We start from the raw sequence: 26,072 nt of genomic DNA, 5'->3' as shown, positions 1-26,072 counted from the left end.
CTTCTGTGGTTGGTGGGGGCCGTGGGTGAGTATATCTCAAATTGAGACTATTCTAGAAAATTCCAAATGTGTAATTGTCTAGGAAGGCCTTGAAGGCAGAAGTGAAGGTTCCCCCGCTGCAGGACAAGGGCTGGGGGAACTCTTTCGAGCAGAGGAAACAGCACGAGGACAGGCAGATAAAGGGGGAGATGATGATGGTCGTGGAGGGTCTGAAGGGGCCCACTGAGGCAACTGGGAGTCACTGAATGTTTCCAAGCAGGACAGGGACAAACCTGATTCCTGCTTTAGAAGATCCCTCTGGCTGCTGCATGGAGGCTGGGTTGGGAAGAGAGGGAGAGCAGAGGCTCGGGGACCAACTGGAAGGTGTGACCAGGGCCCATGATGGCTGGAGCAGGGGAGTGAGACGTTGCAAAAAAGATGGACTGCAAGGGAGGCAATGAGAAGCCTGATCACTGTGTCCAGCACTGGGGGTGTTTGTGAGCTGGTACTACCTCTGAGATGAGCAGAGCAGGAAAGCGATTGGGGTGGCAGGAGGACCTTGGCTTTTTTCTCCTAACATTTTATTATGAAAAATTCCAAATATACAGAAAAGTCCAAAAAAGTGTACAGTGAACATGCACATACCCACCACTGACCTCCTACCATGAGCCCTTGACCGAACTTGCTTTAACACACATCAGCCACCGTGCATCCATCTTAAGCTTTCGGTGTGCTTTGAAGTAAGGTGTAGCCATCGGGACCCTTCACCCCCCAACTCTTTAGCCTGCGTATCATTTCCTGGAGTTCAGTATTTGCTTAAGGTTCTTTTTCCCCTGCTATTGAGAATCTCAGCATTTCTTCCTTTATGCATTATTCTCCTTTATTCCATCCACCTGTTGATGGACATTTGAGCCATTTCAGGTTTTTGGCTATTTTTAATAAAGGGGCTGTGAACACTTGCCCACTTTTAAAAATTGGGTTATTTTTGATCCTGCTGACTTTGAGGCACTGGGGAGGCTGAAGAGTCCAACAGGAGGTTAGAAGTGCAGGTGAGGGGCTCTGGAGGGACTGAGCATCCCGGGGCTGGAGCTCTGGGGGACAGCTGTGAAGGGGCTTATCCTCGCTGCAGACGCAGGAAGGCTGAGCTGGATCAATGGTGCCTGACCTTGGTTGCACATTAGAATCACCTGGGGGCTTTTAAAACCCGGCTGGCCGGGCCAGCTCGATCACCTCTGGGGTGGGGCCCTGGGCAGCTGTGTGTTTTAAAGCTCCTAAGATGACTCCAATGGACAGCCAGGATCGAGAACCACTCGACAGAAGAGAGAGAGGCTCCAGAATGGAAAGCAGGCAAACACCTTCATCTAAGGAGCAGGTGGAGGAGAAGTCAGGAGAAGAGATGCAGAAATAAAGATGTGGAGAACCAAAGGAGTGAGTTTGTTTTTAGGAAGCGTTCAAAATCCACAGCGTTCAAACCTGCACAATGATTGAGGAGAACGACAGCCCAGGGGTATCGTGGTCTGATGACACACCCAGGGCAGAGAGTGGGGCGTGAGACCTCAGAGGTAGTGAGGGGAAGCAGAGTCTCAGAAGAGAGTGTGTTTTGGGGGGACGGAGAGAGATCAGAATTTACTCCTCCCCTCTGCACTGCCTGGTGGACACCAGCTAGCAAAGGCCACATTGGTGGACCATGAGGCCACTTGCACCAGGCCCACGGTGAGCTTGGAATTGCCTGCAGCAACTTCTAGAAAACATCAAAAGCAAGTTGACAGAGCCTGAGTTGTGAAATCAACTAGGAGGCGGGCCCCCAGGAAGGGACAGATGTGGCCCAACACCTGCTACCTGGTCTGGTATGGGCAGCTTCGGGCAGTGAATGGGGACTTGGCTTCGAAGGCAGCTCTCGTGGGGAGTAGCTGAGTCCCCGTGCCCAGCAAGCGTGCTCTCTGTACCGCGATACCCCATCTGTGACATGGAGGCAACAGCAGCCCGTGTTTCACTGGCTTTCTCAGTCATGCGGCGCCAGATGGGCTGAGGGACGCTGAGATGCTCAGAAACAAGGGCCCGTGGCTGCAGGACCTACTGACATTATTGGACTGGAATTACCAAGACACTCCTGGATCAACTTCCAACAGGAAAAGAGTTAAAACAAAAGGGGCTTCTGTCTCTCTTTTAAAGTAGAATTTCTACCTGTGGGAAAGATTTTTTTTTTTTTTAAAGATTTTTTTTATTTATTTGAGACAGAGAGCATGGGAGGGAGGAGGGTCAGAGGGAGAAGCAGACTCCCTGCCGAGCAGGGAGCCCGATGTGGGACTCGATCCCGGGACTCCAGGATCATGACCTGAGCCGAAGGCAGTCGCTTAACCGACTGAGCCACCCAGGCGCCCTATGGGAAAGATTTTTAAAACATGTTTTTAAATTTTAATTTGTCGTGTTAATTTCTAAAGCACAGTAAACAGAAAAATGCAATGAAAAAGCAGACGGAGGCGTAACATTATCCATCCTATTGCCATAAATATGTATATTCTGTTTCTGGGTCTCAGGAAACTTGTAGAAGGAAGGAATTAACCAGGATCTCGTCTCCTAATCTCAATTTCTCATAACACAGGAGCTGCTGGTCTAACCTATTCCCAGATGAGTAGGACCAGCTACATAATAAATTACTGAACACTACATCTGCAACTAATGATGTACTATATGTTGGCTAATTGAATCTAAATAAATAATCAAAAAAAAATTTGCAGGGCCCAGTGCAAAAATGAGAACATGGGACCCCTTTTTCAAAAACGATCATGAAGAAATCCAAAGTGGTGACAACCAAGCCCGGGGCCCTTCTAAGTGTGAGGCCCTTGGTGACTGTGTGGGTCCCCTGCCCATGAAGCTGGCCTTGCTGATGAGGTAGGGAATGGTTGGGGACATTCTGGACTCACGCATGCTAGTCAAGATAAGTCACAACATTTCTGCCTTGTTTTTATTCATTACCAAACATTATAATTAAACAGCTCCATCCCTCATCCTTTTTGGAGTTTATTTTCTCTCGATATGCAAACAGAAATGGTTTTAAGTAAGGCTGGGATTCCAGTGTAAGTAATCCTTCCAAAAAATACAAATGCGTATGTGCCTATTAAAACGTGAATGGAAGCTCTGTATCGGGAAAGTCAACTTGAGCTCATTGATTTTATTGACGGTGTACAGATTTTGATATATTGCATTACAATACTGACTGCTAGATTTCTTATAAAGATTTAGTTCATATTTACTCTAGATGTTTTCTTCACAATAAACTCATGCCAGTGTTTAGGAACAAACAGCATCAATTCATTCAAATTTAATGACAATTTTATTAAACCTAGAATCTCATATCACAGAGCATTCACAGTGCGGGAGGTCACAGTTATTGAAAAAATAGTGAGATAAATATATTATTTACAACTTTTCAACTCATTGCTCCTGCTTTGTTAGAATGAACAAGGATGGTGGTGTTCAGTCCAACATGCCAGAAATGTCTTGGGGGCAGGGGGACTCAAGTGACATATAAGAGCCCCAGAAGTTCTTGGTTTTGATCGTTTTTAAGGGGGTTCTTCCTGGACACGAGAGCCCCTGATTCTATCTACCTGCTGTTTGGTAGGTCATGGCCGGACCCCAGGGAAATCCCATGGTCCTGCGGAAACTATACCCAGCCTGCCTCTTGGGCATCTGGGATGTGCCCAGCCTCTCTCCTCGCTTGGCCCTTTTCTTGGCAGGTCCTCCCCTGCCCACCGGCCTGGCCCCTCTGGTGGGCAGCACTCTCGCCTCTCCAGGTCATCAAGGCTCTCTTTGTGTTCACCCAGCAACTACTCCTGGCTGGCAGCTGATGGCCAGGAGACACATGCAGAAGGCACCTTGCTCTGAATTGGACATCCAGCCGCCCAGATTAGCAGCTCCCTGAAGAAGTTCCTCAAGAGCTGGCCCCCAGAGGCTCAGCCACAGCTCTGTCTGCTGGGTCCCCCAAAATCCGTGGTCTAAGCCATGTCTAGGAAGTCCCAGGAAGCGTTCTACAGCTCAGAAGGGCACCTCTGGAGGTGAGGACAGGGATGCCCCACTGGCCAGAAAAAAAAAAAAGAACCCCCTAGAACATTTGATTTGGAAAAACGGAGCTGCCTGGCTCACACCCCAGTCATTTTCAGTGTGAGGAAGGCCTTGTTCCTTCTGTTAAAGGAGACAGTCCATCTGGATAATTGGGAATTTCTATCTTGGGAATTCTGGGGTGGGAGCAGGGAGGGTGCTGTTGTCTGGGACCCTCCTTTTATGCACAAAGGCTGATCGTACCAGACCACACAACTCGAAACCCCAAACTGCCCATACTTTCTCTCGATAGCTTAAAAAAATTGTTTTCCAGTGATGGGGTAGGGAGGGTACATACCTTCTCCAGGATTAAGGGTTTTATTGGCCTTGACCATGGAAAAGTCCCAACCAACATGTTGCATAAAAAGCAACTGTTGAAATTCTGGCAACAGTGGGAATAGGTGTGGATTATGTCCAAATTTGCCATCAGGCTTTTAACCAAGGAGCAACCAATCCCAGACCCACAAATCTAATAATGGATAAAGCTACACAACCAAGGGCTTGACCATCACGGGGATGCAGTGGGCATTTTCAGCTCTCAGAGCTGCCCCCCATCGCCCCCAGGTCTGTCTCGGGGGTATTCAGACCCCAGACATTTCCTCAGACTAGAAGGGACCATGTTTTCAGCTGCTGCTTCGAATCTTGTGGAGGAACCAGCTCCTGAGCCCTGGACATGCACACACCTGTACGAGGTGAGGGAAAACCCTGGAAACATGAAGATAAAAGATGACACAAAGCAGGACCACCAGCCCCTGGCAGTGTGTGAAGATTTAGCAGAGACAAATGGAACCAGGATACTATTTGTCATTGAAAAATTAGAATTAAAAAAAAAACAACTCCCTAAAATATCAAAACTTTAATACCAGCCAGCTGGCTTCCTTGTTGCAATGGAAAAAGCAGCTCTACCCAGGTGGCAGGATGGGGAAAATGCGCCTCTTCTCCCGATTTTACGTGGACACCCGGTTCCTCGAGTTTGGGCAGCATTGTGACAGGCTGGATGGTCTCCCTTCGGCTACTAGGCTTGAGGGATGGCCTGACACATAGCTAGTCTCCCAGTCTGCTATTCCTCATTGAGAAGCAAATACAACAACCTAAATGTCTTTTAAAAATCTGTGCCCCTGTGGTCTGTGCCCTTTGGGGAACGTTTTCTACAGTTCTCTGCCTTGTAGGGATGGATCCATGGAAAGACCCCCTCGTTCTACTGCCTGCATGACTGATGCAGTGGGAAGGTTTACCCAGTGCTGGAGGGGCCCCTTCTCTGTGCTTTGAGAAGGTCCGGAGGGAGACTTGAGGGGCTCAGGCGATCAGCTGCAGCAACCGGAAGAGCCAGAATGTACTTGTCCACACCTGGTGGGGGTGTCCAGACACTCTGGGTGAACCCACATAGAGCGGGCAGGGGTCAGGGAGGCAGCACTTTGGGTGTGTGTGTGCCGGGGGGTGGAGGGAGATGACAGATTTCCTGCCACCCAAGAGGTGCCCAGAGAGCATTTTAAAAAATTTCTGGAAGTTTCTATGAGCACAATGTGGCAACAAAGCTGCCAAGACGTGAACCATCTCAGGTGCCCTGGACACCTCTGCTAACTGCCCCAAGGGGAGAAAGACACACAGAGATCACGTTCAGAGGGCATTAGACTTGGGAACATTTAAGTCACGGCGCGTGGGAAACAATCTCCTGAAGATTTTCAGCCTAACAGGCAAGTTCCTGGTTTATTTAAGCAACAAGCTCTTGTTGAGAGCCTGTCACATACGCAGCCCAGTCATCTTTTCCAATCAAGGAGGAACATGGCCCGTGAGGGAAGGAAAGGGGGGTGCGGTGGAAGAGAAGGGACCACCCCCCACCCTCAGTGCCCACTCAGGGTCAGGGCCATGGCCCCGTCAGAGCACCACCCCCACTGGGGAGCACCAGCCCAGCTGCGGCATCTCTGCTTCCCTCCTGCTGAGCCACAGGAGAAAGTCCCCACACGCGGCAGGGAGCACCTACACTGTTCCCGCACCTGGACCCCACTGGCCCATCTCATGCCGGGGGAAGGAGGGCAGGGCACGGAAGCAGCTTCAGCCGCTGGTGCTGGGGTTCTCCCCCACTTCCGTCCTGCCCCGGGGGGTACAGAACTGACCCTCTCCCAGGCCATCTCACCTCTGTCCACCCCCACCTTCAGGAGAGGGAGGGGCCCCAGGACTCTGGCAGGACAAACATGTCAGGCTTGTGATTCTTCATCCGAGGGGGCAGTTTCTTCCTTGGGGACCTAGACCCCTGGGCAGCCCAGGAGGGGTTCTTTGGTTGGGGTCTGTCGGACTGCCCTAGAGTGATGGGCATGCCCCCCGACCTGGTTTAACCTGGCTCTGGGAGGGTTCTGCCTTATCAGCTGCTTGGGTCTGTAAAAGCAGGGGATCAACAGGCAGAAGCAAGACGTAGCCCTAACAGGTGTGTGTGTGGGGAGGGGCGACGAGCAGCGAGGTCTGTGCACGCGGGCGAGATTCAGAGACCAGCAGACTGCAGGTTACGGGAAGGATGATGACTCTGCCCTGCCCTGCCCGCGGTGCCCTTCACCATTAGTCTTCCGCCCAGCTGACTCAGAACCTTCCTCCAGGGTCAGGCTTTCAGACACCACACACCTAACAACCCTGTCTGTGCTTGAGCTGGTAAGGGCAAATTCCAAACTAGAAACTGACGGGAACCACCTGCTCCGGATTCTACAGACATTTTCCATCTCAGTGCCATAGTTCATCTTTTTCTTTCCTGCTCCCAGTTAGAAGAGCTGAATTTATTTTTTTGTATTGCCTATTTCTGAAGCAGAGTAATTACCTCGTGCTAATTAGCTTTGGGAATAAAATAAAGGACGTAATCCTGTGTAGTGATAAAAGCATTATTTTAAAGTGAAGGCCTAATTAACAAGCAATTCTTTAAACTGGTGATGGAAAAATAGTTAAAAAAGAGAATTATTCACCTATAATGTATATATAGTTTCCTAGATACAATAAATACACAGATCCTTTAAGGAAGTTACATTGGCACATTACAGTCAAGAGAGAATTAGCCAGCAGGAGTGCTCTAGGTACTAGAATAGAAACACTATTATCTTTTTCGTCTCAAACTGCCACTGTAGGATACTGTATCCTCTCAGATGGACTCTCCTGAGGAAGAGGCAGGTAATTAGGATGTGTTCTCTAGAAGCTACGCAAGGATTCAGAGAAGTGAATCCAGCACGGACATCACTGGGGGCCACGTGGCCTGTGCCTTGTAGATAAAAATATCTTTTGGTCTTTACCAGGAAAAAAAACAGGGGCACCAGATAGGGACAGCTATTAGGATCTGAGCTGGGGCACCGGGAGTCAATTAAATATTTGCCGAAGTTTTAACTTAAACAGTGAGAACCAACCACAAGGGTGAGGCTAGGCCTCCGCCCACCCCCCACCAAGGATGGCCAACCCACTGGCCGCCCAGGGAGGGGTGATGAGTAGTGTTCTGCTACTTACTGACTGCCTAGAGTCACCCGACCTCTCCCAAGACTACATTTTCTGTTAAACGGGGAGAATCACCCCTATGGACATCAAAGGGCAATTCTGAGAACTGAGATGGAGATGGACACACTTTGAAGCCCAGATGAGGCCGTTAAGACCAAAGGGACACGGTGAGCTATGCTGAGAGGTCCTGGGGCTCTGAACTCCTGCGCTTGTCAAGTTTATACCAACAATCCCACTGGCCTCCCACTTAGCTAATTTCTTAGGAAAATCACCTTTGCCCTCAACTTGAAGACCACTGAACCCAATCTAGGTAGAGAAACAAAAGAGGAACCTTGGTGTGGCGTAGCTGCTGACACTGATGCGGATCCAGAACAGAAGCCTGGGGACCGAGTTCCCTCCTGTCTTAGGCTCACGCTCGCTGAAAGGACACAGACGCGAGCACTTCCTCCTTTGAAATTCAGGAGGCCTTAGCAAGCACAGCCACGAAGTCTACCTCAGGTCACAACCTTTGGGTTTCAGGAGGGAGTTAGCTATTGTATTTCAGCTCATCACCCATGACTGATTATTGGTGAATCACTAAAACCCTTCTTTCCTCACCCTATCTGGGCCAGTTCCCACACATTCTTCTAGGCAGAATACCCCAGTTATTAAAAGTGCATCAAATCCGATAGACTTTTGCAATAGAAATATTAAAAAAATAAGAAAAAACCCCCTCTATATAAAGCGAATTGTGCTTTCTTTTTAGAAACCACGGATGGTTTGTTCATAAATCTTTTTAATACAGATCTGAGAGGTACGAAGCAGGTGAAAATTGTTTAGTATTTTTTTTCTCTTTGTGACTCCGCCTCTCATCCTTGGCCCTTCACGGGCAGCCAACTCTAAGGCTCAAGAAACTTAGCTCTACAAAATGCCAAGTTATGGTTTTCATACTTGCCTCCCGGGAACAGAGAGCAATTTTTTCCCCCCCCAGGAAATCTCTCTTCTCGTTTTTACCCCTTACGTGTGGCTCACTCGTTCCAGTTCAGCAGGCTATGAAATTTGCTGGGCATAGAGACAATCGGGTCTTGCAACAGGGTGGCTTATGAGAGGAGAGCACTTAACAAAGGGACGACAACCCCACATGGACGTTGTGCCTCATCACACAGAAGGTCTGGACTGTAGGGCCGCAAACTACCATCTCCGCCGCGTCTCTGAATTAGCACCCAGGTAGATGTTAGTCTTTCGTGCTTTTCTATATTCCAAACCGAACGTCCTGGTGTCAGCGCAACACGATACACATAGGGTTCGTTTTCCATGGAGTGTTACCTTTTTTGGTCCTCAGCATGGCCTTTTTGTATGGAATGCTATTTTTTCAAGTATGATGATCTACAGGACATTTTATTTTTAATATTTCATCGCTTGTTCTCTGAATGCCTCAATACAAGTGACAAGGAAGTTCACGTGTGTTTCTCCTTTTGGCTGTGAGACGCTTTCAAGTCTTCCGATTTTTCCAGAGAAAGGGGTGGAGTGTTTGCCCTTGGGGGGCCCCCTCCAAACGCTCAGCAGGGTGAGGCCTTGTCCCCTCCAAACTGTGAGTGCTCCTAGCCGAGGTCGGAGGCGCACATGCGGCCTGAGGGACTCACACCCTCCGGCCCAGAGGTGACACTTGAGAGCGACATTCCCGTTTTGCACTTGTCCCAGGGGACCTCCCGTTCTCCTGGCCGCCTCACTCCCGAGGCGACAGAGAGACACATTGCACATGGAAGTCCTCACTACAGTGTCTGAGAGAGGAGAGGGGCCCGCCGCACCCCTGTGGCTGCCAGCTCAGGGGGCTGCCAGGCGGCTCGGCAGCGGCCCCTCAGTCTTGCCTTGCGTGGGGAGGGCAGAGCTCCGAGGAGGAGGAGGCCACCGCCCAGCGGCCCGGCTCGTGACCAGACGACGAGCACGACGGCCCTTCCTTCCAGCGTGTGGAAGAGCAGAAGGTGACCACCGAGGCAGGAGAGACTGGCGGTGGGGCAGGGGAGAGAGCGAGGACACCGGCGCCGGAGAGTCCAGAACAGCTCCCGGGGCTGCGGGGAGAGGGGGTGCAGCGCCTGGGCTTTAATTGTCTTCTTGGCACATGGGCAAGTTGACGAAGGTGAAGACGTTAAACTCGATCATGATGGAGAAGCACAAGAAGACAGCGTAGAGGGCCAGCACGCAGACGCCCAGCTTCCGGTCAAGTCTCCACTTGTTGAGATGGATGCCGAGGACCTGGAGGGACAGAGCGCAAGGATGGGCCCGGGGGTGGGGGTGGGGGGGCAGAGGAATGAATGCAGTTGTCCAGGCATTTTCCCTGGAAAACTAGACACACGCTACGGACCCCAGAACTTTCTCCAAAATGTGGGCAAGGGCAGAGTGTCACTGCAAGGCACATCCGTGGTCCGGTCTTGCCCTTGACCCAGGCCCACAGGCTCCAGGGACACATGGCAGCTGCCCCCGTGGGACGGCCCACCTCGAGCTGGCACACCACTTCCTGGGGACCTGAGTGTCCTCAAGGCCCAGCCCGGCACCAAGGGCCTCCTCCCTGCCCAGACCTTCTCTCGCGACAATCAGGGAACCTTCTCTCGTGACAATCAGGGACCTTCTCGGAGTCCTCTTTGCTGCAGAACTTGGCATCCTCAGCCCTCTTAGGCAAAACTTCTAATGCATCTATTGGCTCACAGCCTGGCTAACTTCAGGGGTGGGGGGGGCGGGTGGTATGTGTGTGCGTGTGTGCACGTGTGTGTGTGTGTGTTTGTAACACATCCTCATTCTACATTCCTTCTAGACTCTCCCGCACTTCATGCCTTTCTTTCTTATCTCTGAATGGAGACTTCCTAAGGGCTGGATCACAGTTACCCCATCAGAGCAAGGCCATGGGTTCTATAGAGACAGACCGATCTGGGTTCAAATCCCAGCTTTCCCATTTCCTACCCCTGTGACCTTGGGCAAGGTACTCAACCCCTTGGCCTCGATTTCTTCTGCCAAATGGGAACAGCATCATCACGTGGCTGTAAGGATTGAATAAAATAAGCAGAGGTACAGTGTGTAGCTCAAGCCCGGGCGCGTGGAGTAAGGCGACCTCAGCATTACTCACGTGCCAGTCCTGAGGCCTGACAGTCATGTCCCCCCTCTGTCAGCTTGGCTAGGCTGGGGGAAACTTCTCTCCTCCTGGCAGTAGTGAGGGGAGACGGATGGGGCAGTGGGGAGACCGGGATGCAGTTCACTTGCTCTGGTGACTTCTTAGTCACTCGGGGAAAAATGTAGTGGGGGGGGGGTGCCAACGTTCTGGGTGCAAACTGCGTCTGGAGGGCTCTGTGAATCTGTGTTTTCTCAGTGTCATCCCTCGCTGCCAGAGGGAAGAGAGATGGGTTTCAGAGACATTGCAAGTAACGATGCAGGATCAGATGGAATGAAGGACAATTCCAGAACCGGAAGACTCACAGTGAGAGCGACAGAGCCCAGCAACAACACCACGGAATAGACCAGACCCCGGCTGTTGATCTTCACCTGGAAAAACAAACACACACGCCCTGAATCTCGGGGCTGCTCGGGGCCCTGTTCTGAGAGCCCAGGGCACCGTCGTGTATTCCTTCTGGAAAGCATAGGATAGGGTGTTCACGGTGAGCCTGTAGTGCGGGAGGGTCAGCTAACCGTGGATTTAAGTCTCCACTCTGCTTGGGAAGGAACCGATGAGGAGGGGACACACGTGTCCGTGGGCTGAGGTGTGGGGTGGCTGCACATGGGGGCTTCCTCCTGCAGGTGCCCCTCAGGCTGTTCCAGAGGTCTTCATGGAAAGTGGGTGCCAGGGTGCCATGGGGGGGGCAGTGTGTCACCTGGGGCTCTCTGCTGGAACAGGGCCAATGCCACCATCTGTCCCCATCAAGTGCTCGTGTCTGGCGTCCACGCCAGACTTATAAGGCTTACAAGGCAGTGGGAGGAACTTACCGTGGACCCATAGTTAATAACCATGGTCTGCAGGCCCCACGGTATGCCGAGTCCCACTAGGATGTCAAATACATTGCTTCCTATGGTGTTTGAGACCGCCATGTCACCAAGGCCTAGAGCAGACAATTGACACGTGTCATTCACCAAGATTAGGTTGCTGGAAACCCCTATTTGTGTCCTAGTAGCACTATTCTTCAGAAAGGAATTCCTTCTTCATGGATCCCACATTTCAGAAAATTCTTATGAGGTCTAAATCCACTCCATGAAGTCTAAGGGGCCTCCTAGGGGCTGAATGATGACCCTTGAGATTCCTGTGTTAGAGTCCTAACCTCCAATAGCTCAGAATGTGGCATTTGAAGATAGGATCTTTATAGGATCATCAACTTAAAAAGAGTCATTGGGGTAGACCCTAATCTGACTGGTGTTCTTACAAAAGGGGATACCTGGACACAGCAGAGAGGGAACATGAAGATGGCCATTTACAAGCCAGCGAGAGAGGCCTGGAACAGATTCTCCCTTACGGCCCTCAGGAAGAACCAACTCTGCCAATACCTTGACCTTGGGCTTCTAGCCTCCAGAACCCTGAGACCATACATTTCTGTTCTTTGTGGTGCTTTGTTATGGCAGCCCTGGGAAACGAATATAGGGCCCTTTATCATTTCTCCTGCTGGGTCGGTCCCCTGATGTTCCCCAAGGACCCACTATGTGCTCTGAGGACCCACTATGTGTGTCACCTTATTGAATCCTCCCAGTTATCCTGGGAGGGAGGGGGCATTGTCCTCATGGCATATGACGGAACCAAGGCTTGGGGGCACGCTCGAAGTCACACAGTTTGTGAGTGGTCCAGCATCCTTCACAGAGCCCAGGTGATGGCCCCATGACCTGCGCTCAGAGGATAAGGCATCGGGTCTCATGCCCTGGAGGCTTCTGCAGGGTAAACTCTTTTCTCCCAACTAGACTAGAAGCATCTTAAGAGGCTAGGGGCCTCGCCATCATCCTTTGCTTCCTGCCCAGCTGGCTGGGATCATGCTAGCCACACAATCAAAGGACTTAACAGCTCGAGGGGTATTAAAAGTTAGAAAACAAACGTACAGATAAGACTCCGGCTGCCTGCCATCTGCTCTAACGGGGCCACCTAGCTTTCACCTGACATGACCGTCAGAACCCGGCACAAATGCAAGTGTGCATGCAACGAACGAGCTTGGAACACGAATGTCTGCAGCCCTAAGACGGCTTGGGTCCCTGAGAAGCTTGCAGCCGCTCGGCCCTGCACCCGGACAGCCGGCTCGCGTCCGTCTGAGCACCGGCCCCGTGGGGGGACACTGGGCTACCCCCTCCTCCTGCCCTGTTGCTGTCACCTGCGGACCTCCAGGACCCAGTGCCTCCCTCAGGGACCTCACGTTCTTCCTCCCTGTCTCGGCACCATGCTGGGTGCCTTTAAAATCTTGGTGGTGGTGTTGGGGCGCTGACTCCCGGGGCATCAGCTTCCCAGCGTCTCAGTCTCTGGAACAACGCAGGGACGTGCGACAGCGGTTTTGGGCCAGCTACTCGCCTCTGGTGAGGATGCAGCACCCGCTCGATGGGTCAGGAGGTACGCGGACGCCCGAGTTTGAGAGGAGAGGAGGAGGGGGTCTCAGATTTGGCAGACTTCCCACCCTGCGCCAGTGCTGCCTATCAAGGAAACTTAGGGCAACCTTCTCAAACTTCACGAGCGTAGGACTCACTTGGGGGCCTGGCGGTGGGTCTGGGGCGGGCCCGAGATTCTGCATTTCTTTTTTTAAATTAATCAATTCATTAATTAATTTTGGGGGGAGAGAGAGCAAGAGCAGGGGGTGGGGAGGGGCACAGGGGGAGAGAGACTCTGAAGCAGGCTCCACGTTCAGCTCAGCACAGAGCCCAACGTGGGGCTCAATCTCACAACCATGACCTGAGCCGAAACCAAGAGTCGGATGCTTAACCCACTGAGCCACCGAGGCGGCCTGAGATTCTGCATTTCTTACAAGCTCCCTGGTCAAGCTGCTGCTGCCGCCGCCAGCCTGGACCACACGTGGAGCTGCGAGCCTTCGGGAGCCTAGGATGCAGGATCTCCACGTTAGAGCACGTGGCATGGTCTGCTTGTGCAATGGATTCTGAGCAGAGGTTTCTGGACCCTTTGCCACGAAGAAAGTGTCCATGCTTTAACCATGTCTGCTGGATCCTCGGCCAGTGACCCTGGTGTCACTTTCATGATGATACACTCCACCTGCGCCTTGCCCTCGCTCACTTTCTGTGCCCTCCGCGTTCCACAGGAGTCACCCTGATAGGATGTCCTCCCTCAGAACCCCACCTAGCCCAGGTTCCTACAGAGCCCTTTCTTGACCTCACCGCCCAGGCCTTCACCTTCCAGCATCATGACTCCAGCCCCCAACCAGCCTGGACTCCAGGGTTGGTTGTTTCAACAGCACATTCTCTTACCCCTTGACCTTCCCTGCATCCACCCGGCAACCCCAGCTCTGGGTGAACTTGTCATCTCTCACGTGTGTGTCACTGGAGCTGGGTATGCCTGAGTCCCACTTGGCCAAGCTGACGCCACTGAACATCAGCCAGGCCCTCGACGCTCGGTGGCTCTCCTAGTCCTCACTGCACCGGGTTGAACAGTGCCCTCCCCGCAGCTCGTGTCCTCCCGGCACCTGTGCCTGGGGCTTTATTTGCAAATAGGGTCTTTGCAGATGTGATCAAATTAAAATGAGGTCATACTGAATTAGGATGGGCCCCGATGCAATGACGGGTGTCCTCATAAGGAGAGGGAAGTTTGGACACGGACACACGCAGAGGGATGAACACCACGTGCCGACAGAGGCAGAGACGACAGTGACGCAGCCCTAAGCCATCCGCCCGGCCACCCCCAGAAGCTGCAGGGAGAGGCCTGGAACAGACCCTTCCCTACAGCCTTTGGAGGGAGTGTGGCCTGGCTGCCACCTCAATTTTGGACTTCTAGCATCCAGAACTGTGCAACTACCAGTCTCTTCTTTTAAGCCACCCCGTTGTGGTGTTTTGGTTATGACAGGCCTAGGAAGTGAATATACTCACTTCAGAGGTCACTCAATTAAACCTCGTTCCCCTCAGTTGCTGTCCCCACTGTCCCCACTGTCCACAAGCCTCCGGCCTATGTCAACCACACTCCCACACTTCTCTCCCCTCATCTCAGGTCTTCTCAGGACCGACTGACCCCCTCAGTCAACCCTTTTCTCCTAACTTGGGAGGAATAAAATGTCACTTCCTGCCTGCCAGAGCCCACTTTCCCCTTGGGCACTTCTTTTCTGTCTCCTCTGAGGTGTCATTCTATTATTGGCCCCCAGCGCCCCGCCCCCCATACTTTCACACTTTCATCTGTGGAGGACAATGTGTGGGGGTTCATGCTGGGTTTTGGCCTCACCAGCACACACACCACAATCAATAAAGGTCAGCCCTTTATGGGGCTTTTGTTCTGCATTAAAGAGCATACAGGTACTCCTTACCTTGCTTAACCCGTGTCAGGTAGTGAGCCCCAAAGAAAAACCACTAACCAACCAACCAAGTAACCAAACCCGTATCCATGTTCTAGAATTTTAAGAATAGGAAAACAGTTGGAGGTACACGATACCCCTCTCCCTTTGCCTTCCTGGGACCCGAAGACTTCTTGTTACTATTGTATTTGCTGTAAGAAGTCAGGGCTTCAGCTCTGTTTAATGCCAGACTGGTGATTTCAGAACAAGTTCCTTTGATCCAAGTCTGCAGAAGCAAATGGTTCTAGAGATCTGGATGGAGGTGTTTATGGCTGTCGTATTCTCTCTCCATGGATGGACTCGGATGCATGATGCTTTCCCCTCATCAGCCGGCTCCATAGCAGGATGGAACAGCTACTGGTCAGAAGGGCCATGAACTCTAACCCCAGTAGGGACAGGGGGGCCTGCCCGGTGATGCTCACAGCTGGAGGGGCACCACCCTTACCTTGTCTCGCCACGATTAAGCTGGCCATGCAGTCTGGAACACTCGTGCCCGCTGCCAGGAAAGTGATGCCCATGATGACATCGGGGATCCCAAGCGTGTATCCAATAATTGTCACCTGCAGAAGAGTCGGGGGGGCGGGGGGACATGAACTCCGGGAGGAATACCCAGGACCTTTGCTTATTCCCAGTGCTTCTAACTGGAACGTAGGACTGCTGTTCTATTTGCTGTTTTAAAACATTTAGAAACTGAAGGAAAATAAAAACAAGACCCACAGACGACCACTATTAGCCTTTTCTGTCAGCCCATGGTTCTCAAACTCGAGCCCGTGGAAAAGCCTCTGGCGGGCTGGTTACAATGCAGACTGCTCCCCCCGCCCCCCATGTTTCTGATTCAGGAGGCCTGGGGTGAAGCCCGAGAGTTTACGTTCCTACCCAGTTCCCAGGTGGCTACTGGTCTGGGAACCACACTTGAAAACTCTTGCTTTAGAATATATCCTTGACCTTCTTTTTGGTGGGTGGGTGGGTGGGTGGGGGTGTGTGTATGTGTGTGTGTGTGTGTGTTAGACGCTGTGGATACCCTTCCACCTCGTGTCATCATCTTTGATACTATTTCAAACCGATGTGTGGGGGTCCATGCTGGGTTGGACCTATGGTGGCCCCCCATAGATTTCATGGCGTGGCTGAATGGTTCTAGCCAATCCCTCACCATCGGACAGTGAGGTGGTCTCTTTCTTTGCTCCTACGACCTCACAGCATATAACGTGTATTGAGCACATACTGTATACCAGGTGCTTTCCCAGGTATGTTGCGTATACAGTCTCAGGTACTCTATTATCACCACCCACTGGTGAGGGGGCACTGTGGTTACAGTTATTTTACGCCCAGGGAAACTGAGGCTCAGAGAGGTTATGCAGCATTGCCTGTGGGCAAGAAGCTGGTGAGCGGTGGAGCAGGGATTCTGGGCCAGGTCTTACTGACTTTAAAGGCCATGTTCCTACCTCAATATCATGCACCTTGTGTGTACATCTTTGGGTCCTTATCTTACTGCCTTCTTAGGAAAAGCTCCAAGAAATAGAACTTTCGGATCAAAGGATCCTGATGCAGTCACACACTCTACTGAGAAATTCCTGACACTCGAGAGATGGCTGGCGCCCTGAGCAGGAGCCAGATGGAAAGCCCTAGAAGCATTTGGGTAACCCCATTAGCTCTGGCTTGCCCTCCCTCCCATCTCTACAATGGGAACCGTGGCACCTCTTACGGTTGTTCGCATCTCGACTGATGGCTCCAATCCTAGCGAATGGTTGTGTGATTTAGGAGAAGCTGGTTTGCTTCTCTGAGCCTCAGTTTCCTCATCTGCAAAATGGGCTTGCTAATAAAGATTAAGTGAGAAAATGTGAGATGACAGTGCCTGGCCTGTGCAAGATGTTCACAGATGTATGTTTCCCTTCTCTTTCAGACACCGAGGAGGGCAAAACTGAACCATTGATCCAGCAATGTTCAGTCTACCTTGGCCATGAACGAGATCTCCACAAGTACAACCAGGCCGTGGCTGACAGGCTTTCTTTGGGGGATGCCAGACGTCGTCAATACAGGAGCCTGGGTTATTTTGGCATTATGGGGGATGCCTCCATTCCCCCCCTTAAATCACTGAACTACGTGGCTAAGAAGCTGAAGGATGGAAGAACAGAAGGAAGGTCTTGTGTGTGTGTGTGTGTGTGTGTGCGTGCGTGCACACACCATCCAGGGTGCTTCAGACTAGAGATGCCGCCTGTGTGTGGCATTGCCCCGGACTCTAGCCCTGGGCCCTCTGAGCCCACCTGATACTCAGGCTTCCGATAGGGGAGCAGAACTGAGTCCAGAGCTCTGGGGCTATCTGTGCAACCTTGTGGAAGTCGTGGCCCCCCTCTGGCCTTCAGTCTCCCCAGTGGTGCAAGGGTGCTGGGCAGGACGATCCCTTTCCAAGGTCCCTCCCTTCACACTGACATTCAAGAATTGTTTTCCCTGAAGCCTTAGGGGTGAGAGATATAAAAGGTGGTAAGAGTAAGGGGTGGGCAGATGAGATGCCATTGCTCCCTGGCGGCCCCCATCAGGTCACAAGGAAAGCAAGCTCATGGCCCCAAATGAAGGCTAACATGGGGTGCTATCGTCTTGACCAATTTCTACCATCAGGGTCATTCCATTTCCCCCAAACTGAGGCGGGCTGAAGTTCAAAGCCACAGGTAAGGGTGCCCCAGCCAAGCAGTTCCTGTGACCCCAGGCAAGCTACTTCCAGACTCTCTCTACTTTAAGAAGTGCAGGTGGGCTGACTCGAGGTCATGGGGATGTGAGTGTCGTTAAACATCTGGCCTCACAGCGAATGAGCAGAGCTGATTTCATAATACTGTTGTTTCCAGTAACTGGAGAAGAGAAAGTTTCACCCATTCATTAATTTGATCTTTCCTAATTCTCATACCTACTCCTCAGATGTCATGCAATACTTTTTTTCCCTTACAGTGTTGTTTTGGGAATGTACTTCAGTAAGAGAATTCCCTGGATCCTTCTATCAAATATAAAGATGGGCTGGTGTTAACCTTCTCTGAAAAATGTCCATTTACAAGGGCAATTCGCATAAGGCATCGTTTTCGTGATCCTTGATTATCCTCTACTTGGGGGTTTGGATAGTAGCTGTTTTCAACTCTTCCCACACCCCAACACACACACACACACACACACACACACACCGGCATCTATGAGGATTTTAACCTTTGTCTGGACAAAGCATGGACGCAGCCCTGGCTGTATCTCATGGTGAAAACAGTTGCTATCGATAGTTACGATCGATCAGACATGCTGCCAACTCGAACCACAAAGCCTGAGCAGAGAACTCCATCCTCCCCATGAACTTGTGAGATGGGGACGGTCGTCCCCCTTCTGCAGAGGGGGTGACCGTGGCTCATGGAAGCTGAGTCACCTGCCGAGTTTCACGGCTGGTAAGTGGGAGATCTAGGATTCAAATGCATTTCCATGTGACCCCACAGCCCTCCCCTCCCCACAGGGTGGTACACGGAGCAACGGGGAAAGGGGCTCCTGCTTACCGCCCCCCACCCACAGCCAATGAAAGGTTTGTACAGGGAGCTGTCACGCGTGGTCAGAGGTGCTTACAAAGAGCTATGCCAAAGCCTCTCTGCCTGCAAAACTTCAGTCCAAATGGCATCTGAAAACTCCATAAGAAATTGAGGGGCATTTCGGGATAGTCATTGAGATCATGGACTCAGGAGCCCAACTCTAGAATTTACTGATTATGTAACTAATCGTATAATAGTTGATAATTGTGCAACTGGGCCAATTACTCAATCTGGATGCCTCAGTTTCCTCATCTGTAAAATGGGCAAAATAAAAACCCCTATCCCACTGGGTTGTTATGAGGACCAAATGAGTTTATTGGTAGGGGTTACAGAAAAGACTGCCTTGTGTTCCTCTCCCACTGACTTGTCTCCCTCACCTTCCCCCAGGGGCCCTGGAAAGGAAGGGGGACTAGGCACTAGCTCTCCAGAGATCTTCCCGCCATATTCCTTTTCCCATCGCACCTGAGCAGCGGATCTCAGAATCTCTTCTCCTGCTCCCACGCTTGCCTTGAACGTCAGTGCCATGCTGTGTCTATCCGGGTATCCCTGGTGCCAAGCACAGCCCCAGGCACCTCTGCTGAAACCCCCTTCTACTGAGAAATAAGCCAACGTCTGCAAAGGGAGGCGACTTGCTCAAGGTGGCACCACCGTGTCTGAGGTCGCTCTTGAACCCAGCTCTCCCACCTCCAGCAGGTGCTGGGCAGGGGCTGTCTGTACGGCCCACCCCCGCTTCCGCCACTCACCAGCCACACCATTAGGTAGGAGAAGACAGCGATCCACAGCGTGGCGGTGATGAAGGTGACCATGAAGTATTTCTCCCAGCGGGGCTTGCTGCAGTTGGGGATGGTGATGCACAGGAGGAAGATGAGTGGCCAGGTGAACACCCACTTGGCTTTGTCCCCTCTTGCCTCTGCAGTGGGATGGGGTGGAGCCAGAAGGGGGAGGAGAGAAACATATACCAGGTTACACACCTACTAGTCTACCTGCCTATCACTTTGTGTTTTAGTAGTTTCTTCATCCATTAAACGGAAACATTTTCTTTCTTGGTTGTTGCAAGAATGACATGATATAATGTACAAAAAAGACCCAGCACACACTGTGGCATATAGTTAGTACTCTGGAAATCTCAGCTCCTTTGTTCCAAGGTCATATACTCTGCTTGTTGTAGATACAAGACTAAAATACTCAGTGTCTGGCTGGCAGGCGTGACCCCACTGGCCCCTACCAACAGAATCCACAAACAATTCAACCACGGAAAAGTGGCCTCACTAAGCCACTGGGTGCAAGCATAGTGTCCTTAATTAGCCACTGAGTACGGTGGGCACATGCAGGCTCAAAATTAGCTTGTTGGCCACGCCAATGAAATCATGGAGGACGGACTTCTGAGGATTCTCTCCTCCACAAAGCAATGAGAACACGGGCAAAAATGGTCAGAATCAGCCTTTTTCAGAACTTTGGAAATTAACCAAAGGCATGTAGTAATTCCAGCAGAGTTTCCTTAAGAAAATTGGCAGGATCTCATTGAGAACAGTGAGCTTTGTGGAGTTTTAACTTGCTTTATTTTCCAGTCCCTTCCACCAGCTCTGGAGTCGCCTTGAGAGCCAGCATCCTGGCATCCACCACAGGGGGCAGGGCTGAAGCTTCTTCCAAGTCCATTCTCAGAGAACTGGCTTTATTTGACCTCTCTGGTGGTTTTCTGGAAGATCCCACTTTCAAGGCTGTCTTTATTTTTCCTGAATCAGAGCTCAGCCAGTGTGAATAGCATTTTCCTTGGGGCATTTGTTGAAAACAATCAGAGGCAACTGTTCAACATCACACTGTCCAAGGTGGTTGGGTAACAGTTGAGACAAACAATGAACTGGCCAAACAGCTTAAAAGGCAAAACTGGGGAATGGGATATCTATAGAGGGCTTTGCAAAGCTCCCACATATTTGGGAATCTAAAAGACCATGAGTATGCATAGGGCTGTGCCCGCTGATATTTGCATGCTCAGTAAAGATTTGAGGATGCCCTAAGCTTTCACCTCTGCCTAATGTTGAGGCTCTGAGCAAGTAAGAAAGTAAAAACTAAGGTAGATTTGTGAACTATCTGCCTCAGTGTTGAAGGTGTGTCCCCAAACACACACAGAACTTAACGGCAAAGACTGGAAGACTTACTTGGTCTAGGCATCTAAGGAAATCTCTGTGCAATCATTAGATGACCTTAAGAGAACCTAGCAGATATTTCCGTGTCCACACACAATGAAGAAGACAAATTTTACAGAATTACCTGAAAACAGTGACTAAACAAACAACAGCAATAAATAGCAGTGACAAGCAGCCCTGGGAAGGGAGAAGAATATGATTTCTAGCATTGTCAAACTATATTATTTTAAATGGCCAGTTTCCAACAATAACATCAAATTATGAGACATGCAAAGAAAGAAGAAAGTATGGTCCATACACAGGAAAAAAAAAATCAGTCTAAACTACCTCTGAGGAATTACAGACATTGGATTTACTAGACAAAGACTTTACTTTTTATTATTATCATTATTTTTAAAGATTTTATTTATTTATTTGAGAGAGAGAGAATGAGAGAGAGCAAGCACATGAGAGGGGGGAAGGTCAGAGGGAGAAGCAGACTCCCCGCCGAGCAGGGAGCCCGATGCGGGACTCGATCCAGGAACTCCAGGATCATGACCTGAGCCGAAGGCAGTCGCTTTACCAACTGAGCCACCCAGGCGCCCTACTTTTTATTATTATTTTAAAGTTTGTTTATTTACTTATTTACTCATTTATTCATTCATTTTAGTAATCTCTACTACACCCAGCGTGGGGCTCAAACTCATGACCCCAAGATCAAGAGTAGCACGCTCTTCTGACCAAGCCAGCCAGGTGCCCCTAGACAAAGACTTTATATTAGCTGTTTTAAACATATTCACAAAATGTCTAAAAAAACTAAAGAGGAGAGAATGATTTCTCACCAGAGACTATCAATAAAGAAGTAAAAACCATAAAAAAGAACCAAGAGAAATTCTGGAGTTGAAAAGTAAAATAACTGAGAAATTCACTGTTGGGGCTCAACAGCAGATTTAAGCAGGAAGAAGAAATCAATCAATGACCTTGAGGATAGGCCAGCTGAGATGATCTAGTTTCAGAAACAGAAAGAAAAAGGGAAAAAAATGCAGGAAAAATACCCGAAGAACTCACATTCAGAAAGTTCCCAAATCTGATGAAAAACATTAACATATACATTCAAGAAGGATATACATTATTCTCAAGCTCACATAAAACATTCTTCAGGATAAACAACACCTCAGGTCATAAAAACAAGCATTGATACATTTAGAAGGATTTAAGTCACATGAAGTATGTCCTACAACCACTCTGCAATGGAAAAAACTTAGAAATCAGTAACAGAAGGAAAACTAGAAGTTCACAAATATGCAGAAATTAAAGAACATGCTCCTAAATAACCAATAGGTCAAAAAAGAAATCACAAGGGAAATTAGAAAATACTTTGAAATGAATGAAAATGAAAACACAACATACCAGAACTTATGGGATGCAGGAAAAACAGTGCTTAGACATTTATAGCTATAAATGACCATACTAAAAAAGAAGAAAGAGCTTAAATCAATGACCTAATCTTCCTCCTTAAGACAAAAAAAAAAAAAAAGAAAAGAGCAAAGTAAGCCCCAGAAAAGAAATAATCTAGATTAAAGTGGAATAAAATAGAATTTTTTAAAAAAAGAAAATCAATGAAAATAAAAGTTGGTTCTTTAAAAAGATCAATGAGGGGTGCCTGGGTGGCTCAGTTGGTTAAGCGTCTGCCTTTGGCTCAGGTCATGATGTCAGGGTCCTGGGACTGAGTCCCCCATCATGCTCCCTGCTCGGTGGGGAGCCTGCCTCTCCCTCTCCCCCCCACTTGTTTTCTCTCTCTCTCCCTCAATACATAAAATCTTTAAAAAAATAAAAGATCAATGAAATTGACAAACTGTTAACTAGACTGACCATGAAAAAAAAAAAGAAGACTCAAATTACTAAAATCAGGAATGAAAGAGGATGACAGTTACGTGCCTCACAGAAATAAAAAGAATTATTAAAGAAATACTATGAACAATAGTGTGCCAACAAATTACATAACCTAGATGAAACAGACAACATCCTACAAAGATAAAGATACCAAACCTGACTAAAAAAGAAAAAAAAAATCCAGTAAGACTTATAACAAGAGATTGACATAGTAAAAAAACAAACAAACAAAATAAACAAACAGAAAAACTTTCCTTAAAGTAAGGCCAGGACCAGATGTCTACCAAATGTTTAAAAAAGATTTAGCATGAATCCTTCACAACTCTTCCAAAAGGTAGAACAGAAAGGAACAGCTCCCCATTCACTCCATGAAGCCAGAATTATCCTGGTAGCAAAGCCAGACACCAAGAGAAAAGAAACACAGACCAATATCCCTTATGAATATAGATGCAAAAATCTTTAACAAAATTCTGGCAAACTGAATCCAGCGAACATATAAAAAGGATTATGTACCATGACCAAGTGGGATTTATCCCAGGAATGCAGGCTTGGTTCAAATATGAAATTTAAACCATCCAGTATACCATGTCAATAGAATAAGGGGGAAAAAAACCCTGCATAATCATGTCCACTGAGGCAAAAAGAAAAAGACAGGCATTTAACAAAATTCAACACCTTTTCAAAACACTCAGCAAACTAGGAAGAGAAGAGAATTTCTTCATCCTGATAAAGGGCATCTATAAAACCCTCACCGCTAACATCACAGTTAATGGCGGAAGACTGAAAGCTTTCAACATGATGAGGATGTCTGCTCTGATCATTTCTATTCAATATGGTACTGCGTTAGCCAGGAACACTAGGCAAGAAAAAGAAGTCATTCAGCTTGGAAAGAGAAAGTAAAACTATCCCTATTTGTATATGGCATGATCTCTCTTGTAGAGAGAACGTTGTAAAAAGTCCACATACACACAAAAAACTATTACAGTAAATCAATTTAGCCAAGTTGCAAGATAAGAAGATCAATATACAAAATAAGGTTGTATTTCTACATGCTGACAATGAACAATCCAAAAATGAAATTAAGAAAACCAGTTCCATTTACGATAGCAGCCAACAAAACAAAACAAAACAAAAACAACCCTTAGGAATAAATGTAACAAAAGATGTATAAGATTTATATGCCGAAAACTACCAAACAAACATTGAAGGAAATTTAAAAAGCCTTAAATAAATGGAAAGCTATTCTGTACTTGGATCAGAAGATTTAATATTAAAATGGAAATGCTCCCCCAAAACTGATCTACAGACTCAATGCAATCCCTGTTAAATCCTAGCTGACCTTTTTTTTTTAATAGAAATTGACCAGCTGTTTCTAATAGTTATATGGAAATGCAAGAGACCCAGAATAGCCAAACTAATCCTGGAAGAACAACAAAGTTGGAGGACTTACATGCCCTGATTTTAGAATTTAATACAAAGCTACAAGCAATCAAGAGAGTATGCTACTGGCATAAGGATTTATAAATCAGTGGAGGAGGATTTTGAGTCCAGAAATAAACTCATCCATTTAAGATGAATTGATATTTAAAAAGGGTGTCAAGACTATTCAATAGGAAAAGGACAGTCTTTTTTAACAAATGGTTCTGGGACAACCTATCCACATGCAAAAGAATGAAATTAGACCCCTCCCTCACACCACATACAAAAATTAACTCAACATATTAAAGATCTAAATATGAGGTGAAACTATAACATTTAGATGAACATGAAGGCACAGCTCTTCATGACACTGGATCAGGCAACGGTTTCTTAAAAGACACCAAAAAACACAAACAAAAGAAAAAAATAGATACACTGGGTTTTACCAAAATTTAAAAGTTTTGAGCTGCAAAGGACACTGTCAAGGAAGTGAAAGACAATCCACACGATAGGAGAAAATATTTGGAAATCACATAAAGGTCTAGTTTGCAGAATATGTAAAGAACTCATCATTCGACAATAAAAAAAATCCCAATCTGAAAAATAGGCATAGGATTTGAATAGATGGTTCTCCAGAGAAAATATAAAAATAGCCAATTAGTATGTGAAAAGGAGCTCAACATCTTTAGTCATTAAGAAATGGCAAATAAAACTACTTTGTACCCACAAGTATGACTATACCAAAAAAGGCAGATAATAATATGGGCAAAGATATGGGAAAATGCAGACCCTCATACACTGCTGGTGGGAATGTAAAATGGCGCATGCAGCCTCTTGGAAAATAGTTTGGCAGTTCCTCAATATGCCCACACAAAAATTTGTACTCAAATGCTCATATCAGCATTACTTATAATAGCCAAAAAGTAGAAACAACCCAAACATCCATCAATGAATGAACAAAATGCAGCATATAAACACAATGTAATGTTATTCATCCATAAAAAGGAATGAAGTACCCACCCATGCTACAACATGGATGAACCTAGAAAACTTGCAAAATGAATGAGACCAGACACAAAAGGCCACGTTATGTGATTCTGTTTATATGAAATGTCTAGAATAGGCAAATCCAACAGAGACAGAAAAATCAATAGTTGGGGGGGTGGGAGTGATTGTTCATGGATGTGGGGTTTTTGGGGCGGAGAAATGAAAATTTTCTGGAATTGGGAGCCTGGGTGGTACAGTCGGTTAAGCATCTGACTCTTGGTTTCAGTTCAGGTCGTGATCTCACTCAGGGTTGTGAGATTGAGCCCTGCGTCAGGCTCTGCGCTCAGCATGGAGTCTGTTTGGGATCGTCTCTCCCTCTGCCCCGCCCACTTGTGCACGCATGTGCACTCTCTAAAAAAATAAATCTTAAAAAAAAAACGTTCTGGAATTATATAATAATGGTTGAACAACTTTGTGAATACACTAAAAACCACTGAACTAGATACTTCATGAGGGTGAATTTCATGATAAAATGAATTATGTCTCAATAAAAAAACTGCAAAGTAGGCTGGCAGGAGCTGTGTTAGCTCTGTACATCTGGGCTTGAATCTTCCTAAATCATTAAAAGCATATTTACTAAGAAAAAAACACCCAGCCTGCTTATAATAATGAACCAACAGACTATGGTTAGCTCAAAAATTGGCAAATCCATTCACATATTCATCCTAGAAACTTCATCAGAAAGACATCTGCCTTCCCAGTTCTTTCTCTACATACATTTCTGTGCCTTGTAATCCTTGCAAAAAGAGCAGAGAGGTTTCCTGCCTGATTGGATTGTCCAAAATTCCCGGCTCTTCCCTTGTCAGCCCACACCCCCATCCATCTAGGCCGCAGGGCCTCTCCACAACTGACCTAAAACTCCATATATGCGGGAAGAATCCACTTCGGGGAATTGTAACCCTGAACATTTAAGTGCCCGGGAGCATCTTTGGAGATATATACAAACGCCACAGCACGAAGATCATTTTCTTATTTTCACAGACACGAAATTGTGTTGTTTTTGCCTGGTATGGGTTTCACATCTGGTTTGG

At 48.3% G+C, this 26,072-nt stretch overlaps 1 protein-coding gene across 2 annotated transcripts in view; it reads right to left on the bottom strand.

The window, feature by feature from the left end:
• Positions 1 to 6,504: 6,504 nt before the first annotated feature.
• Positions 6,505 to 26,072, bottom strand: part of SLC24A4 (solute carrier family 24 member 4) — a 166,088-nt gene continuing 146,520 nt past the window's right edge. For both annotated transcript variants that reach the window (XM_064571500.1, XM_064571501.1), the window contains exons 13-17: positions 19,303 to 19,469; positions 15,457 to 15,571; positions 11,488 to 11,600; positions 10,984 to 11,049; positions 6,505 to 9,771 (exon numbers count right to left, since the gene is read on the bottom strand). In XM_064571500.1, the coding sequence (XP_064427570.1) occupies positions 9,619 to 9,771; positions 10,984 to 11,049; positions 11,488 to 11,600; positions 15,457 to 15,571; positions 19,303 to 19,469 (614 nt within the window). In that variant the 3' untranslated portion in view covers positions 6,505 to 9,618. The remainder of the gene's footprint in view (positions 9,772 to 10,983; positions 11,050 to 11,487; positions 11,601 to 15,456; positions 15,572 to 19,302; positions 19,470 to 26,072) is intronic.

The sequence above is a fragment of the Mirounga angustirostris genome, unplaced genomic scaffold (genome assembly GCF_029215605.1).
Source record: "Mirounga angustirostris isolate CCGP_5_RB_7025 unplaced genomic scaffold, mMirAng1.0.hap1 SCAF_9, whole genome shotgun sequence".
In the NCBI taxonomy this organism is placed as follows: Eukaryota; Metazoa; Chordata; class Mammalia; order Carnivora; family Phocidae; genus Mirounga; species Mirounga angustirostris.
The sequence above is the reverse complement of the archived record's forward strand: the minus strand, read 5'-3'. Positions and strand labels throughout refer to the sequence as shown.